We start from the raw sequence: 19,558 nt of genomic DNA, 5'->3' as shown, positions 1-19,558 counted from the left end.
GATCTCAGATCCCAGCCTGTGGAGGAAGATAGAGAAAGCCGAGATTTAAAATGGTGGCAGTGGAGGAAGGGGGCCCTCAGGACCAGGAGCCCTTCCCAGGCAGCTATTCACATGTAAATGAGAGAGAAAATACTCCTGTAAAGCAGCACAGAATACTGTCATTACTGGTGGAAAAAAATGGAACATTCGATCAAATGACTAATCTATCCAAGTGAAGGCAATTGCTTGATTTTCACTATTATCATGAAGAGAGCCTGAAACTTAGATGAAACTAAAACCTTGCTCCTTTGTTCCCCATTAAGAGGTGTGTGTGTGTGTGAGAACTCTTAGGCATGTAGTCTCTTTGTGAATATTCTTTTTTTTTTTTTTTTGAGGAAGATTAGCCCTGAGCTAACTGCTACCAATCCTCCTCTTTTGGCTGAGGAAGACTGGCCCTGAACTAACATCCGTGCCCACCTTCCTCTACTTTATATGTGGGACCCCTGCCACAGCATGGCTTTTGCCAAGCGGTGCCATGTCCGCACCCGGGATCCGAACCAGTGAACCTGGGGCCGCCGAGAAGCGGAATGTGCAAACTTAGCCGCAGTGCCACCGAGCCGGCCCCTCTTTGTGAATATTCTTAAAAGCCCCTCTTTGAAAACCAAAGCTATCCCAGACATTTGCTAGAGTTACCTTAACCTGGAGGAAACAGACACAGGTGAGGCAGGGAACAGCGTAGGCGTGAGCTGCCTTGACCTGTGTTGGGGGTGTGCCCAAAGGGTTGGGCCTCAGGAAGGATGGGCGTGGGCTGGAAGCCACAGACGTCTGTCACTGGGCAGTCCTCTTGTTCCTGAAGACCGTGAGGCCCCTCAGCGCAAGAAGAGCTCTGACAGAGGCATTCCTGCAGGTCGGCCTTATGCTCTCTCCACTCAGCCAGACGTGGGTGGACGTGCAGGCCACTCTGTCCTTCTACCTGTCCCATCCTGTGTGTGAGAGGGAGAATACATCAGCTCCTCTTTTATTTTAAGCACATTTAACCCATTCAGACTGCTGTTTTAAAAATACTTGTTCTGTTTTCTTTTAAAAAAAAAATCCTATCAGAAAAAATTTGGATATTCCCCTGCTAAAGTGCACCTGATTGGCCACAGTTTGGGAGCTCACCTGGCTGGGGAAGCTGGGTCAAGGATGCCAGGCCTTGGAAGGATAACCGGTAAGCCTGCCCGGGACGGGGGCCTGGAACCTGTTTACGCATTTGTTTACACACAACATCAGGTGTCTGAGCACCGAATGAAGTAGCAGAAGCAAGTGTAATATGGGAGGGACCGTGACTCCCCTACACCAGAAGGTGGAAGGGCTTTCAAGCCTGAGTGTGTAGACAGGTTCAACGGTGTTCACCGCAGCATTGTCTGTGGTGGCGCAGTAATAGAAACTGTGATCGTCCACCTGTAGGGGACGGCTGAACGAACTGTGACAGACTCCATACTTTGTGATTGCACACCACTAATACGAGGACAGAGTTCGAGTCCCACTGACGGTCCTGGAAGGATGTCCTTCTGTGTAACAGCTCATCCAGTGCATGCTGGCAGTGCTGAATTGGTTTGTTTAAGGGGCATGCCCATGCCAATCCAGTTGCTAAAATTTTGACTATTACCCCTGGATATACTATTAAGTCTAAAAATAAGCTGCAGAATGAAGTATACACTATGAATTAGGTGTTTGAGGATGATAATTAACCGTATCTCTTCCCCACACTCTGATTTCCAAACCAACTGAGTCAAGTGATTGGAGATCAAAATATCAGCTCCATTATCCACAAGCTGGCTGGCCTCTCTCTCCTCTGCATCTCCCACCGACAGTCAGTCAGCCCGTCTCCCATCTCCTTCATCTGCTTTGTGCCTCTCCACACGCTGGCTACTGTCCTAGCTCAGGTCCTCTCCATCTCCTGCCTGGATCTTGGCCGTCCCTGGCTGGTACCCCAGCCCAGTCTTCCACAAGCACTGACTGTGTCATCATCTTTCTCAGTACAGGCCCTGCCACTCCACTGCTTGAAGATTCCCGCTGCCTAAAGTTTCTTAGCTTGTCAGAGCAACATTTCACATTTCGTCAAGTGTTTTCATCTGTCTGTGTCTTTGCACGTGCTGTTGCCCCCCGCCCTAAGCATCCGCTCTTCGTCCTTCAAGATTCATCTCAAATGTTTCTTCCTCAGGTGGTTAACTCTCTGTGCTTCCCGCACTCTTTGAAATATGCTTCTATTACATTTGAAAATACAAATATTATATTTCATGTAATTGTTTATGCACTTGTTACTCTCATTAGACTGAACTAAGCATATAATAGGTGTACATTTTCTGTTTGTTAAAATAACAGACGGCAACTCTGTGTAAACACACACACAGACACACATACGCATTAATTCCAAATTTCAATTTAAAACATTTTTTCTAAAAATAGTTAAGAATTCCAAATTGGGTTTAAAGTATTTTGCCTCTGCAATTTCTTGGTGTAACAGGCTTTTCCTGCTTAAAATTTCTTTTTCCTCCCAGCTCTCTGATCCCAGCTCCAACTCCAGTCCTCTACCACCATTCTTATTTAGGATAATAAAAATTATATTTCTACTCTGAAGTCATTGAGTGGCAAAAATCCCCCTTTGCTCTAAGTTTTCAAGCCCAGAGGACAGAAGAAATGGGCACAGATTATGAATATGGAGCCTCATGGGGCCTACACAGGCTGTGGGGCATTTCAGCCATAAATTAAAGAAGAACATCGCTATACATGCATTAAAAATCTGCTCTAGGTTACAATAAACTCATGGAGATTTTGTTTTCCTTGATTCTTATTTCAAAAATCAGATGCTATTTAGCTCTCATTTTTCCTGCCAAGTGAATTATACTGTTGAATAAATAGAAAACAATAAATTTTAAAGGCTCTCTAAACATCCAAAGAATTTATGTCGTTTGGATGTTGCGATCTATATTCCTTCCAAGTGATTAGGTTTTGAAATAACAAAAGAACTGAGACCTCAAAAATCTTTATAACAAAACCAGTTAAAAACAAAATTAATATGATAGATTTTAAGATGTACATAAGTTTCCATGTCTATAGTAATTATCTGTAACTGGTAGGCATTTGTCATAAATGACTATAGCATGGGGGTTACTCAGTTGATTCAAAATTTTACTTTCCTTTTATCTATAAACAGCATCCATGTTTTCCCTTATTTGAGAAGAGATTATTCCCTCATTGCTGACACACAGGCACCCAGATACATACCACAGTAATAAACCGGGATCCCCAGTGGTTCCGTTCTCACTCATCCAGTAGGGGTCACATCTCAGGTCAGTTAATAGGCTCAACTTAATACTTCTCCCTCCTGTTGACCTTCCTCCTGAGATATCCCAGAACCACACATCCAGGGTCCCCTGTTTCCCACCTCTTGGAAGGACTAGTTGCCTTTTCTTTTTAATTTTTTATCTAGTTGCCCTGTCCTCAGATCAATATAGTCTGAGGTCTACCTGCTATATTTACGTGTGTCTCCACAGAGCTCCCGACTTCCATACAAGGGTGTAGCTTATCAGTGATTGCACACTAGTGAAAAAAAAAAAAAATTCTCCCCAGAGTTTAAGATTAATTGTGAGACAAAAGCTTTTGTGTCTTTCTTGGAAGCACAGCTGTTTTGTTCAGATATGTGCTGGTTTGCTTGATTGACCTCTCTGTTTAATTTTATCTTTTCACCTGTGCTCTGAAGGCCACCACTTTGGGGACCTTACTCTGTCATTTGTCCACTTCTTCTCCCATTTCATCTAGCTCTTTCCCCAGCTCAGTCTATTAGCACGGACACGGCCCGTTCCTCCGGGGCCACACAGCCCTGTCTAACTGAGGCGCTGGCCCGCCTCATTCCTCAGATCCCAACTCCTCTAAAGTGGAGTGGCTGCATCTCCTCAGGGGCCGTGCTCTCCTCAACCCGCTGCAGTGCAGTTTCTGCCCCCACTTCTCACGAAACCACTCTTTCCAAGATCACCAACGGCTTTTTGGTGGGATTCTCCCAGGCCTTTCCCACCTGTATCTTACTTGACCCCTCCCACCTTGCTGAAATAGCCTCTCCTCTTGGCTTCTGTGGTTCCACCTCTTCTCGGTTATCTCTGTTTGTTTTTCTCTGCTGGCTTCTCTCCAGGCTCCTGTGCAGGTTCCTTTTCTCTTGCCTTCTCTTACATGTTGGTGTTCTTCAAGTTTCCATCCCAGACCTCCCCTTCTCTTGTCTTCTCTTCTCATTCTATCACTTCTCTTTCAGTGATTAATCAGAAAAATAAAAACAAAAACAAAATCTTGCGACACTCTGAGTGTGCTGCCACAATACACACCCCTCACCTGCGGTGCAAACCTTCATTTCTCTCTCAAGCTGCTTTTCCAGAGGGGGCCACTGCAGCTCTGCTCCACGTCCTCTCCACTCTGGGACCCAGACTCCACTTTACAGCAAAGAGATTTTGCTAAAATATAAATCAGATCATAAATCTCCCCTTTTGCAAGCTTGTAAGAGCTGCCCATGGTCAACCAGATCATGTCCAAACTCCTTATAATGGCTTCAATTACATCTGGCTCTTGCTTACAATGCTATCTTCATTTCTCACCAAATTCTAGAACTCTACACACCAGCCCTTGCAAACTAGTTAGTTCTCTTTCCTCTCCCGGGGATGCTGCTGACCCCGTCTTTACCCTGGCTGGCTCCTCTGATCGCTTAGCTCTCTGCATATATTGCCCATCCCCAGCAGAAGCGTGTCCTTGCTTCCCAGGACTGGGTTACAGGTCGCTTCTCCAGGCCTGCATAACACCTGCGCTCCCCTCTGTCTCAGCACTGAGCACACTGGCCTGAGGTGCCTTCCCCGCCAAGCAGAAAGCTTCTCGCAGACAAGGCTAGGCCTTCATCCTTGTATCCTAGTTCCAAACCTGGTTCCTGGCACCTAGTAAGTGCTTGATAAATAATCACTGAATGAGTAAATGACGGGGTATGTGAATGGTCATAACATTTTAGAGACCTCTAGATATCTTAGCTTTATTTTACTAGACATTTGAACAGGAGACAATGGGCTGAGAGTCTGGACACGTGGACTCTTAATCCATTTGCCTCTAACATATGGTGGCCTTGTCAGGTCACTTCATTTCACTGGGCTTCAGGCTTTTCATGTGTAATATAATGAAGTGGAACTAAGTGAGCCTTGGCTGAGGATTATGATTTTATTATTTTAACTATGTTGCTTTGTAGACTCAACTTTACATATTGGAGAGCTCATGTTTCTTTCTCTTTTTTTGCATGCAGATGTTGCTTTTGAGATCCTCTGTAATCCATAACCTTAGCTGTATATATGGTAGTCCACGTACAGACTCTAGAATAGCCACTTTGATTTTTCTGACTTTGTTAGCTGTTTAGCATTGTCTAGACACGGCCTCACTTGTGTGTAGGAATCTGACATTCGATATATACAGCCCCGGCATTTACATGCTGTTTATGTATCTGTACTTTGTCCTGAGTGGTGTCTGACCTATACAAAACATGTAGAAAAGAATACCTTGCCTTCACCATCTATCCTTCCAAAAGAACACCACTATCGATGTACTCTTGTATAGAACATGTTGGTTTAATAGACATTATGCTTTTTCCTAGGGTTGGACCCAGCGGGGCCGTATTTCCACAACACTCCGAAAGAAGTCAGGCTGGACCCCTCGGACGCCAACTTTGTTGATGTTATTCATACAAACGCAGTTCGCCTCCTCTTCGAACTTGGTCAGTTTTTGACACAAACAGAAACTACGCTGAAGCAAAGAGGAGAATTTTAAAGCATTTATCCTGCTTTTATCTATTTCAGGTGCCGGAACTATCAATGCTTGTGGTCATCTTGACTTTTATCCAAATGGAGGGAAGCACATGCCAGGATGTGAAGACTTAATTACGCCTTTATTTAAATTTGATTTCAATGCTTACAAGGAAGGTAAGTACTTTCTAAAATATGAAGTCTACTGTTATACATTCACTCAGCTCCCTCCTTGGACAGGATCCACATCCTTTCGTATATAAAATAATATAAAGATGTATTTTAGCCCAAAACACAGTGGGGTGTATGAAGCTCCCACCAGTTGCGAGACCTGTAAGGTCAGGATCCGTGTCTTGGTTCCCTTTGTATCCCCAGGGCCTGACAGAATGTCTAGCACACTGAGGCACTCAATATAAACAAGGAGGATGTGTTCATTCGTTCAACAAATATGTATTGAGTGCTTACTATGCGCCAGGCATTATTTTGGGAACAGCAGATGTAGGAATGAAGACGAAGACAAAAATCCCTCCCGTGGAGCTAATATTCTAATTTGCTAGAAAAACAGTAATAGAATAGGTGCTAAGGAGACAAAATAAGGCATGGAATGGGAATACGATGTGTTGGTGACAGTGGGAGTGGAGTAGGGGAAGGAGATTTTTGATAGGGTGGCCAGGGAGTCCTTTCTGAAAAGATGACCTAAAGGAGGTAGCCTTGTGGATGCCTGGGGGAAAGGCATTCCAGGCTGAGGGGTGGGGATAGCAAGTGCAAAGGACCTGGGGCAGGAGCCTGCATGAGGTTCATGGCAGTGAGGAGCCTATTGTGGCTGGAGCGAAGTGAAAGGAGAGTAGTAGAGTGTGAGGTTAGAGAGGGAACAGGGAGATAATACAGGGCCTTATGGACTGTAGTAAAGACTTAGCTTTTACTCAAGGGAGATGGGAGCTATGGGAGGATTTTGAGCAGAAGAGAGACATGGTTTGACTTATTTTTTAAGAGAATCACTCAGGATAGCAGATTACACTAATCACAAATTCAACAAATAGTATTTAAACTTTTATAGTAGCTTCCAAAAATGATAATGTCTATAAGGCACCAAAGAGTTATTATTTGGGAATTCCATTCCTCTCCATCTCTACGTATCATCATCATGTAAATAATGAAACATACATAATATATAATAACACATAATATAAGTATGATGATATGATAAATATCTGGATGATTCTAAATATCTCACCACCTGATCACATATGGTCGGAATAGTTAGATGATGTAATTATTTGATCTTCCATTTGGCTGTTGTAGAGGAAAGATACATAGATCATGACATTGAGATTAGCTCACATTTCCTCTTCACTAGAGATAAATTACAAGTTTTAATATCTGTTCTGAAGGAATAAATGTGATTAGAAATATCTATTTGCAATGACTACTTAAAAAAAACAACTGATGAATCTACAGATGCTCAAAATGAGACTTAAAGCCAGGGCCGGCCCTGTGGTCAAGTGATTAAGTTCATGTGCTCCGCTTCGGCAGCCCAGGGTTTCCCCGGTTCAGATCCTGGGCGCGGACATGGCACCGCTCGTCAGGCCACGCTGAGGTGGCATCCCACATGCCACACCTAGAAGGACCCACAACTAAAATATACAACTATGTCCTGGGGGACTTTGGGGAGAAGAAGGAAAAGAGAGAAGAAAAGGAAGATTGGTAACAGCTGTTAGCTCAGGTGCCAATCTTTAAAAAAAAAAGAAAAGGAATGAAAGCCAATTCCACCTAGTACAGAAAAGCAAAATTCATTCAAAAAAGGCCTATTATAAAACTTATTTCTCTTATTATTTTCCGTATTATGATTTAAAGTCCTTCTGTTAGGATAAAATATAGATCATAAGACTCCTTTGTATACTAGATTAAGTGTTATACACAGAGCGTTTGAAATTCTGTAAAGAATTAATTCAAGTAAAACACATGTATCATATACTATCATTTTGAGACATTATAAGAGCTCCTACAACTTTATTGGATTAAAAGCACGTTTATCCTTCACGTTAAGTCTTTAGATGAGTTTTAAGACTTCAAGATGTTCTATTTTACATTATGTTTATTACTAAGAAACCACTTACTTTTAAAATTCGTAGTTCCTTATATTCTAACTAACCGTCTTGTCTAAATCACAATTAGTTGTGAATATAGTCTGTACATAAAGAAACCTGATGTAAGAGAAGTACTCATTAAAAAATAAGATGATGCCACTTATTGAGTTCTGCTTCTATACTGCATTTATGAAATTAGCTGTCTCAGTTATCTATTGCGTAACGACAAAAACAGATAAAAAACATTCTTAAAAGAATGACGGTTTTATTGCTGTGATTCTGAGGTTCAAGATTCAGGCAGAGTTCTGCCAAGATTCTGCTTCGGGATGAATCCACTGGGATAATCTGTGTGATTGTATCCAGCTGGAGGCTGAGCTGGGCTAAGCTGGGTGGGAAGGTCCAAGATGATCTTCCGTGTCTGGTTCTCCTCCGTAAGCGGTCTGTTAGCCTTCAGGGCCTCTCTCCCCAGCCAGTTAACCTGGGTTTCTTAACGTGGAGCCTGGATTCCAAGAGAGCAAGAGGGGAGGCTGGAAGGTCTCTTAAGACTGACGCCCTGGAACTCGCACAGTATTAGTTCCTCCACATTCCGTTGGTCAGAAGAAGTCACAAGACTAGCCTGTAACCCAGGGAGTGAAAAAATAGACTCCATCTCCTGAAGGGAGGAATGGTAATATGATATTGCAAAAGGGCAAGGATCTGAGAAGGAGTGATTCATTGGAGGGCACTATTTATTATAGAATAATGATTTACCACATATACTAAAACCAAAATCTAGTTTCTCAAAGATCAACCAAGCTGTGTAGATCATTGAAAGAACAGTCCATGCCATACAATAAAAATGTTGTTATGTAAGGTAAAGAGAGTGTAAATGGCTAGAATGCTATGAGAACTTCAGACTACGCAAATGTATCTAGATCTATCTTATTTATTGTTGCAATGATCCTAACTATTGGTGGCAATAATGTTATGCCTGACAATGACAAAACGAATTTGTCTTCAGCATTCTTTATAATGGTCCCAGCTGTCACACCTTGAAACTCAGCTAAAGGGGTGTACGAGTTAACGTTGCTGGCTGTTTTGTGATTGAATAGGAGGGTATTCAGTCCTCCCTGCAGAAACAGGGAGACAGAATTAATTGGTCTAAGGTGGAGACGCTGTGTACACAGGGACACTTAAAGCTCTAAGTGCCTTTGTCAGAGATCTGGAAAGTGTTGGGGATATTAAGGTCAGAGCACAGAGCCACCTACATCTGCATTTGTTTGTTTACCCTGCTTGAGTGTCCCATTAGATTCACACAAAGCTTCTTTGGTACAAAGAAAATGATACTTAATATTGATAAATGCTGTGCAGTATCCAAGCCCACACGCAAAGCCTAGCTGTCTAGACTCGTCAGGAAACCGGCATTTAAAGTTACTTTTTCCAAGAAATGGTTCATGCTATCCGTTACCAGTTAATCAGTTCTTTGCTATCAGTTAATTGGAAATTGTTTCCACAGGAGTGACTTCCTTCTTTGATTGCAACCATGCCCGAAGTCATCGCTTTTATACTGAAAGCATCCTTGATCCTGATGCCTTTATTGCTTATCCTTGTAGATCCTACGAATCTTTTAAAGCAGTAAGTAAAGCATTTTGCAATGGAATTTAATCAGCAAGTCATTTTTTGAAGCATGGTCAGCCAACTAAAAATTATGGCTTTGAGTATTTGGCAAAAAATGCATCTGCCTTTTTGGGAAATAATAGATTCTTTCTGTGCTGAGTACTGAACCGGAGCTGGGGTTGCTGAGGGGCTTAAATAACTAAACTAACTATTTGTATTCTGGTTGTTTCAGCTCTTTTGAAGATTATGTCAAATTTTGCTTTTTTGGCTATTTGTTATGCAGTAATTATATGCTACCATGTAAGGGGCATAAGTCCAGGGCAAAAAGTTTTCTGTGTATATATTTTAAATGTCATCTTCAAAGATGCCCGGAGAAGGCTGCACTAATCAATAGTTAGAATCAAACATATTGCTATTTACTTGGAACATAAAAACTATTTTGTTAAAATTTAACTATTTATACAGAGCTGAACTAAGGCACAGATAGCTCACGGGAGTTCCACACAGATCAAATCAATATGTGACGAAATACCAAATCTGATTTTGCTTGAGTCATAAAACACACATTGCCAGATCTGAGCTAAACATATTTTTCACTTGGTTATCACTATGAAAAGGAGAAAAAAAATCTATTTTGTAGTGGGGAGTGGAAAGATTTTCTTTCTTGTGCTTTAGAGACCTAATTCCTCTTTTGTCAGGGTAGAAAAACGTGGGATTTCCAGCCAACGTTTATTGTAAGTAGTAGCACTTTGTGAACAAGTGCAATGTTGGGACAGGAATAAGCATTTCTCCCCTATTACAGAGCAAGGTGAGTGGTCACCCTCTGGCCATCTTCTCAGTTTCCTGAGCCAGTTGCCATCACTCGTAACGTGCCCTGGTGAACTGCCGTTCTCAGAAAGCTTGACAGCCAAGCACTGGCGTTTCCCCCTATAACCACCTTCCCCCCCCCGCCCTGACCTCTCCCTTCTTCTGGCCTGGGATGCTGCTCTGAGTGGCTACAGGGTCCTGGCCTTTACTATACTGAAGGCTGGCCCTTAGAGTTACGGTATATTCAGTGATGATGGGGTTGTCTGCCTGACTGGAGAAGCTTAGGCTCCTGTGCCCATGGATGCTAATTATGGTTACAAACTAGAGAACGAGTTAATTTCCTCGATATGTTTTATTGTACTTTTACCCAAATACCCAGAAAAATAAAATAAATAGAATAGAATAAAATAAAATCAGGAGGAGTTCTAGTTCCAGGCTGCCCGGGTTCGCATTCTTGTTCCATCACTTACTAGATGTGAAACACTGGACAGATTGTTTAACTTCTCTGCGCTTCAGTTTCTGCATCTGTAAAAGAGGAAGAGGAAAAGCATTATGACAATTAGGGGCTTTGTGAGGATCGATTGAGTTAATACAATGTAAAGTGCTTAGAACAGTGCCTGGCATAGGGTAAGCACTCAGTAAATATGAGCTGTTATTATTTTTGTTAGATTTTTCCTTCATTAAAAATAGAGTTTTAAATGGGATGTTTCACTATAGTCCTAGCCCAAATGGCCATGGTTTAAACCCAAAAGTTCAAAATCTAAAATAGCAAATTCTCAAGAACTGCTACACAGATTTTTTTTAAAAGTTAACATCTCGTTAGTTTTGCTTTAGATTTTAAAGCATACATATAATTAAAGGATTGAAGTACCTTGTATTTCCTCACTGTCTCCCCTAAGGCAGAATTTGAACTGAATCAGATATATATCAAATAAATAGCATCATACTCTAAGTATCTTTCTGGATTTGCTTTTTTTTTTGTTAAATGTTATAAATTTGAGATCTACGGTGATATATATCAATCTATGTATTTATTTTATAGGAATCAGCCACAATTTATTTATTCCTCCCCCCACTAATGTGAGTTTTGGTTGATTCCAGTCTTTGTTATTAAAAGCAATTCTGCCATAAAGACCTCTGCATATCTCCTTATGTCCTTGGGTAGAAGTTTTTCTGCGGCATATGATCGAAGTGTATGTGCCTTTCTGTCTTTATTAGACATTACCAAATTGCTGTCTGCAATGTTTGTCCATTTATATTCCCATCAAAAGCAAATGAGAATCTCCCACTCCATGTCTTCACTAGTACTTGGTATTGCCAATTGTTTTAATTTTTGCAAATCTGCTGAGTATGAAATTGCCTGTCGTTTTAATTAGCACATCCCTGACAACTAGTAAGATCGAGCATTGTTTTACATAGCTATTGGCTATTTGAGTTTCCTCTAGTGTGGATTGTCTAGTCATATCATTTACCCATTTTTTTAACAGGCCATTTTTCTTTTTCCCTTCAGTTGTTTTGTTTTATTTGGTTTTGCTTTCGACCTGTTAGGCAACTTCGTCAATTGTAAATGCATGTACTTTATTTAGATTCCAAAGATTTATTACAGTTTGATAACTTATGTGTTTATTGAAGGACAACATTTCTAATTACATTTCTAATTGCCTCTTATTTTCTGTCACCAGGGAAATTGCTTCCATTGTCCCAAAGAAGGTTGTCCAACAATGGGTCATTTTGCTGATAGATTTCATGTCAAAAATAGGAAGCCTAATAGATCATATTATTTTTTAAACACAGGGGCTCTTTCCCCATTTGCCCGTAAGTATTGTAGCTAAGTTTTATTGTAATGCTTTAAGGTACTTATCTTTAAAAATTCAACAGTTTTTACTGAGTGTCTACTGAATAACTGGGCATTGGGCCAGACTCTGAGGATGCAATGAAGAACAATACAGTGAGTTTAGGCTAGTGGGGAAGACAGCAAAAAAAAAAAATAATAATAATTCGCAGTTCCAATCTTGAGTAATAAACTTTGTGTTAGGAGAGGAAGGAGGAACTTCCACACCCAGGTCAGGGGAGCCTTCTGAGGGAAAGCGATTTCTAAGCTGGGTCTTGAAAGATGAATAAGAGGGCGAAGGAAATGGGGGTATTTCCAGCAGAAGGAACTGTGTGTGTGAACTCCAGGAGGTAAGAGCAGAAACTGAAAGAAGATCCCCTGCTGGGGCTGCAGAGACCAAGAGAAGAGTAATATGAGATGAGGAAGGGGAAGTAAATTGGGTCTAATAATGGAATTGTGTGCCATGTGGGGAGTTTAGGCTTTATCTTGGGGCTAATGGAAAGCCACTGAAGGGTATTAAGGATTATCAGATAGGTTTTTTGGAAATATCACTCTAGTTGCTGCATGGACAATAGGGGGACAAGCTGGAGGCCGAGTGACTGTTAGAATCATTCACCCCTCACTAGTATGTGAGGTGATGGATGTGTTAACTAACCTTACTGGGGTATCATTTCACAATGTATGTATATCAAATCATGTTGTACACTTTAAACTTATATGATGTTATATGTCAATTATATCTCAATAATGATGGGAGAAAAATAGAGAACAGTTGTTGCGACAAACCAGGCAGAAAAGCAGAGAGAAGTGAAGAGATTACACAGATGGTTAGGAGGTAGAAGCAGAAAGGAGCCTGGTGAATGGATTTGACGAATGCAGAAAAAAGAGAAGTCAAGGATGATTCTGGCTGGGTGGATGAAGTCCCATCCGCTGAACTGGGTAACTCAGGGAGAGAGGCTGGTTTGGAGTAAGTTGGGCTCAGTCTCTGACCTGTTAGGTTTGAGATGCCTTTAGGACTTGGGAGTGTGCATGCCCACCAGGCAGTTGGAGATACCGGTCTCAGCCTCTGGAGATCACTGTGATCTACAGGTAGAGATTTGAGAGTCACTCATATTTAGACAGTAATCAGAGCTGTGAAAGTGGAGGATATAATTACCCAAGAAGAGTGTGTCAAATAAAAAGAAAGAGCCAAGGAAGCGGCCCCTGTAAAAGAGACTGAGGACTGAGCGGAAAGAGAGAGAAAGAAGATAAACTGGTGGGGTAGTAGTCAAAGGAGCCAAGAGAAGAAAGAGACGAGGAAGAGAGGATGCATCAGTGCATGAGATGTGCTAAAAGGTCAAATGAGACAGGGACCCAAAGGGCTCACTGGGTGAAAAACCAGTTCAGTCATTGGTGAGCTGGGGGAGAATGGTTTCAGTGGAGAGGGAAGAGAGGGAGCTGTATTTCTTTTTTTCAATTTACTTTAATTATTTTATTGAGGTCATATTGGCTTACAAAATTATGTAAATTTCAGGTGTACGTTATTATATTTCACTTTCTGTGCAGACTGCATCATGTTTCATAGCAATAGTCTAGTTTTTATCCATCACCATACGTATGTGTCCCTTTTCTGCTTTCACCCTCCCTCCACCCCTTTCTGCTCTGGTAGCCACCAATCTGTTCTCCGTATCTATGTGTTTGTTTATCTTCCACATATGACAGAAATCGTACAGTATTTGTCTTTCTCTGTCTGACTTATTTCGCTTAACATAATACCCTCAAGGTCCATCCATGTTGTCGCAAGTGGTGTGATTTTAGCTCTTTTTATGGATGAGTAGTATTCTATTGTATATGTGTGTGCGTGTGTATATATATAAATATATATATATATATGTTTATGTATACACATCTTTATCCATTCACTTATTGATGGGCACTTGGGTTGCTTCCACATCTTGGCTATTGTGAATAACGCTGCATTGAACATAGGGGTGCATAAATCTCTTTGGATTCTTGATTTCATTTTCTTTGGATATATTCCCAGTAGTGGAATAGCTGAATCATATGGTATTTCTAGTTTTAATTTTTTGAGAAACCTCCATACTGTTTTCAATAGAACGGATTGAAGAGGGAAAGAGAAATCTTTGGCAATGACTAACACATGAATTAAAAATTCTCTCTGGTAGATTTTTCCCTTTTCAGATGCTTTTCAAACAGCTTTATGAAGAATTTCATCTTGCAGTGTGTCATTAAGCATGTGACAATTTCAGAATTCGGAACGAAAGATCTGTTTACCTCTACATTTTTTAAAAATTACACTGGACCATCTGCAAGGGAAGTATCCCATTGGTAGGCTTTGTGCCGACGCAGACCTGTGCTGCTGGGCCATTCCTAGCACACATCCCTGCAGGAGGGGACGGGACAATTCACTTCACCTCCACGTAATTTCCAAAGCACAGACCTTCTTGCCCATAGGTTTTCTAGATTTTTTCTGGATTAGTTGTCAAACTATGACAAATAAAAACCCAGCTAAGGAAAGTATATCTGCCACAGAATGCAAAGGAAATGGATGAAAGAGACACACACTTCCATTTTAAGAAGTCGTAAAAATGCCTGGAGAATTAAAGAATTTTCTTGTAAAATATCATTAAACTATTTACTTTTGGAAAATTAAATGTGGACATTTCTATGTATTTTTAAATGTAGTTTTTCAGCAAATTCGCACAATCTAAAGTTGTATTTTTTCCTGAACATGAGCAGCCTTGTTCCATTTTAACTCTGAAAACTTGCGTTTCCATTAAAGTGTCCAGGATGTCATGCTTTCCATACTTTTTTTTGAGGAAGATTAGCCCTGAGCTAACATCTGCCGACAATCCTCCTCTTTTTGCTGAGGAAGACTGGCCCTGAGCTAACATCCGTGCCCAGCTTCCTCTACTTTATACGTGGGACGCCTGCCACAGCATGGCTTGCCAAGCAGTGTGTAGGTCCACACCTGGGATCTGAACTGGCGAACCCAGGGCCACCAAAGCAGAACGTGCACATTTAACCACTGCACCACCCAGCCGGACCCACTTTTCACATGGTTTTAACCCTTCGTTTTCTTTCTTTTTTGCTTTATTTCCAGGTTGGAGGCACAAATTGTCTGTTAAACTCAGTGGAAACAATATCACTCAAGGGAGCATATTTCTCCATGTAGGTGGAGCGACTGGGGGAACAGAAGAGTTTGTGATGGCCAGGTAGGCAAGGACAAGGAGCTGGCAGGCCACACAGCACCGGCGCTTGCTTACACTGGCTCAAGAAGCAGCTCAGTCTTTTCTTTTCCTATGCTACCACAGGCTAACACGTTATATTTGCTTTCCTTTTCACTTCATGTTTTCCAGATATAAAATAGAAATCATAATATCTATTTTCCTCACACTTCCAGCTACAAACAGAAAACATTAGGTAATGATAACATGAAAATACAGATCTAGATGATAGAAGCAAGTGGAAAAAAATTGACAGTAAACAAGATATATTTTTAATCCAGTCCATTAATATTACACAAATTACAGCATATATTTCTGTTTGTGTAGGTTACAAATTACTCATGAAATAAGACATTTACATCGGTCGCCAAAGTTATAATAAGCTATCCATGTAGTACCCACAGATACAGGATGGGTGTTGGAATAATCAAAAGTAGGAATAATTCAGTAGAGACGTTCCCTATGTATCTTGGGCTAAGGTCCCTTTTATCTTGAGTTTTCCTTAACCTTTTCTTTGATCAGCCTTAGCGTTTTTGTTTTCCATATTTCACTTTGATTGTTTAATCCCGTAATTCATTTCAGAATTAGCGTTCTGCACACTAATTAGATGCTACCTTTTTGCGAATTGATGAATGGATTAGATGGTCAGCCTCTGGGATTTCCGTCATCTTCAAATACCGGGCGGAGACACGAGAAGCAGGGATTCGGTGCTTATTTTGTCAGCTGAGAGATGCATCAGAGTGCTCACTCTGGCAGAGTTTGAGCCCATCATCTTGCCTCAGTGCCACTGCCTGTAAATACGGGTTCAGTCAATGATCATCTGCATCTGGTTGATTCATGGCTCCATGTCTTTCCCTAGCCGTGTCCCCACCGTTTGGCTCCATTCACCTTCGGCTCAGCCAGGATGCACTGATTGCGCCACCCACCATTGAATAGATCCCATGCTTTCCTCCCTTCCTGACTTCACGACCATGCCGTTCCTTTGTTCCAAATACCCTTCCCTGTCTTAGCAGATCCCACTTCTGCTTGTTCTTCATGTCTCCATTAAGCTACTACTCTGAGAGCAGTTCGACACAATCGTGTGCCTGTGGCTCTGAGGTGCTCGGGACACTGCCTAAGGATGTGCGGTGTGTGCCCTGCGCAGAGGCGCCTGGCGTGGGGCAGGCGGGGAGGATAGGCAATCCCGGCCTTTTTCAAGATTCATGAAAATGTTTTGACATCTCCGTATTTCTTTCGCTAATGTCTGAAGAAGCTGTTGTAATGTTGTTGCGTAGTTCACCCAATCCTCTTTTAAGAATAATTAAGCTGATTTCAGATTCATAGTAGATGTCTCGTCTTGAAATGAAGCCAGCTAAATGAATTTGTATGCTAGTCTATTCCTATTCTTTGGTCAAGCTTTAAGAGCCTGGCTTCACTGTAAAGTATATCTTAGTTGTTAGAGCTTCCAACGACACTCTTGTAAAGGGCTGCACTGTGTGTGCCCTGAGTGAAGGCAGTGCATGCAGCGACAGGGAAATTACCCCTAAGAACCCGGAAGAAAAATTGCCTTCTGATAATTACGTCAATTAATTCTACACGTAATAGAATAAGATAGGCTCTAGGAATAGTAACATTCATTCATTCAACAAACATTTAAATGCCTACTGTATACCAGGAATTGTTCCAATTGCTGAGGATACAGACACAGGTCTTACTCTTCTGGAACTTATATTCCAGTTAGAGGAGATAGGCAATAAATTAACAAAGGAACAAGGAAATAGCAGGAATAAAGAAATCTCATTTGGCCTAATTCTGACTTGGATTAAATATGCCTTATGCCTCAAGATAATCCACTTCGCTTTATTGCCATGCTCACCAAAACTTCTTTTGATCACTAGTTTGGTTACGCAATTTTTTTAATACAGATAAAGAAGGTACCAGGGAAAGAGAAAGAGAACATTTTGGTTAATATAAAGGAAGCATTTCCCATTGTGAACTGATAAACAGGCTTCTGGTTTATAGATCAGTTTTGTGTGAATTTAGTCCATCACTGACAGTTTGATCACTTCCTGGTGTCAATAAAATCTGGTTTCTGATACTAAAAAGCCGAGACCGGATCTTTCATTATGGAGAACTCACCAACATAAGGCCCCTGTAGGCATCCCCGAAATCAACTAGTCAAGCTTCCCATTCACCTCATCCTTATTTCAAGCTCTAGAACCATGCTGTTCAATGTGAATGGAAAGAATAAATCTCCTACAAGCAAATGCCAGCAAGTGCAACTTTCTCTTCCGTGGCACACACACAGATGTTGTCTTTCACTTCAGCCCTGTGAATACGAGTGCAAACTTATGAGTTTTATTTTTCTGTTTGCAGTGGAACACTTAATCCAGGCATGACTTACACAAAATTAATTGATACTGAAGTTAACATTGGAAACATTACAAATATCGAGTTCATTTGGAAGGAACATTCATTTGGACATTCTCAGAATAAGTTGGGAGCAGAAATGGTGACAGATGTATCTGGAAAATATGGATATGAGTAAGTATTACCTTTTCCTTTGCATTTTCAAACATAGTTTAAATTTTATAAATGGCATTTATAACCCACGTATGATTTGAAATTTGCAACTAGTATGAAAATTTGTTCACCTAGAAATTTTGCAATTAAAGAAAAGGAAACATTTTAAAAATCAATACTGTATTTGCACAAGTGTTTACAAAATAATAATAACTCATTAAATTAAGAGATCTACCAATATCATTTTTCCCCCTGGAATCATATTAATTTCCTTTTTTGCCCTTTAAAATTTTTCAGATCTACCTTCTGTAGTCAAGACATTATGAGACCTAATATTGCCCAGATCCTGAAACGGTGCTAATCTCAGATATAGTTTTGATGGACTTATTCAGTGGAAGCAATGAAAAAAGACTTTCCTTCCAGTTGGTATCCGGACCACACTTGGCCTTTGTAAATGAGAGAAAAGTACAGTGGTTTTTTCTGTCTAGAATATTTTTATCATTGGTAAACTTTTTATGTATCTTAAAAACAGACAGCCCTGGCGTGGAGTACAGTACTGTGATCTATGGGCATCTGATATCAGGGACAAAATAGAGCTGCGCTGGAATCACCCTAAATAAGAGGAGGGGATGCACATTACAGCAGTGTAAACCCACCGGGCACAAGGAGACTCTGTCTGGTTAGTTTCTGAAGTACCTTTTGAGTATTTCCAGGTAGAATAATCATTGTTCTAAAATGATTGAAAGAATATTTATTACGTTGTACTATCTTGCTAAGACAAATTATGGCTATAGTTCATGATGTATAGTACATTATAACCCTGTGGGTTGATACTTCTATCTGCTAATAATGAAAACTTATATGAGTACATTAGTATTTCAGAGGCACTCCTTGGTCTTCAGGGCGTGTGTGAGGTAAGAGAGATTTTGGAGCTTATCTATGCTGTTCATCAGTTAGCAATGGGTCCTGGGCATCACCAGCCCCTTCTTCCAGAAGCCCCCTGCCACAGGGGAAGTACTCAGCTCCCTGGGCCTTGAAGTCCCCATTGCACATTTGTATTTAGCCTAAAGGAAGCATTTCATTTGTAAAGCACTTGACTAACGCTTTGTGTTTGCAATAAAAATTTTGTAATATTTAAATGTGTCAATTGTGTTTTTTCTTTTATTTTGCTCCAATTTCTTCTAATTCAGTTGTTCTTATTCAGTGAAAATGAAAAATGAATGTTTTTATTTGCTTTGTTTCCTGTCACTGAGCTCAGAGTTTAGCCCATAGCACTGTGCTATAAATATTGTTGAAAAGAAATGATGACAGATGCTCTGCAGAGAGTTTCTTGATTCTCCTTGGTGCCTCGTGCCAGCTGAATCTTAAAAAGAGACCCATGGTGTACATAAACTCGAACTGTGGCAGAAAGCAGAGAACAAAGTGAGGTGGCTCCTCCCATCGTGCAAGTAGGAGATAGAAGATAGATTGGAGCACAAGGCTTGGTGGAAGCAGGAAGGGCGATGGGACCATTTGGCATGATCCGGCTGAGTGACCTACCCTAACTGGTGGGCATGTCAGCCCTAGACGCAGACCGGCCCAGGAACAGGGGGGCCATGAGCACTGTGTCCCAGCCCCAACACTCCTTAGCAATCAGCCATCGAGTCAGCTCCATGGCTCTGGGGGAGGGAAACATTCCTGTGAGAGCAGCTGTCCTGAGCCTGCACTGCTCTCTGCTCAGCCTTC

At 41.2% G+C, this 19,558-nt stretch overlaps 1 protein-coding gene across 2 annotated transcripts in view; it reads left to right on the top strand.

Annotated features, from left to right (window-relative positions):
* Nucleotides 1-18,972, top strand: part of PNLIPRP3 (pancreatic lipase related protein 3) — a 34,617-nt gene extending 15,645 nt beyond the window's left edge. Inside the window, exons 5-12 of one of the 2 annotated variants that reach the window (XR_011533310.1) lie at nucleotides 1,081-1,189; nucleotides 5,636-5,755; nucleotides 5,838-5,960; nucleotides 9,366-9,484; nucleotides 11,956-12,088; nucleotides 14,270-15,319; nucleotides 17,687-17,854; nucleotides 18,131-18,972. Coding sequence is in view for 1 of the 2 variants with exons in the window: in XM_008514531.2 (XP_008512753.1) it covers nucleotides 1,081-1,189; nucleotides 5,636-5,755; nucleotides 5,838-5,960; nucleotides 9,366-9,484; nucleotides 11,956-12,088; nucleotides 15,208-15,319; nucleotides 17,687-17,854; nucleotides 18,131-18,194 (948 nt within the window). In the remaining variant the exon portion in view is untranslated. The remainder of the gene's footprint in view (nucleotides 1-1,080; nucleotides 1,190-5,635; nucleotides 5,756-5,837; nucleotides 5,961-9,365; nucleotides 9,485-11,955; nucleotides 12,089-14,269; nucleotides 15,320-17,686; nucleotides 17,855-18,130) is intronic. The other variant, XM_008514531.2, reaches the window with a different exon arrangement.
* Nucleotides 18,973-19,558: the final 586 nt, after the last annotated feature.

This window comes from Equus przewalskii, chromosome 1 (genome assembly GCF_037783145.1).
Source record: "Equus przewalskii isolate Varuska chromosome 1, EquPr2, whole genome shotgun sequence".
Classification (NCBI taxonomy): Eukaryota; Metazoa; Chordata; class Mammalia; order Perissodactyla; family Equidae; genus Equus; species Equus przewalskii.
This window is presented reverse-complemented; position numbering and strand designations above follow the sequence as displayed.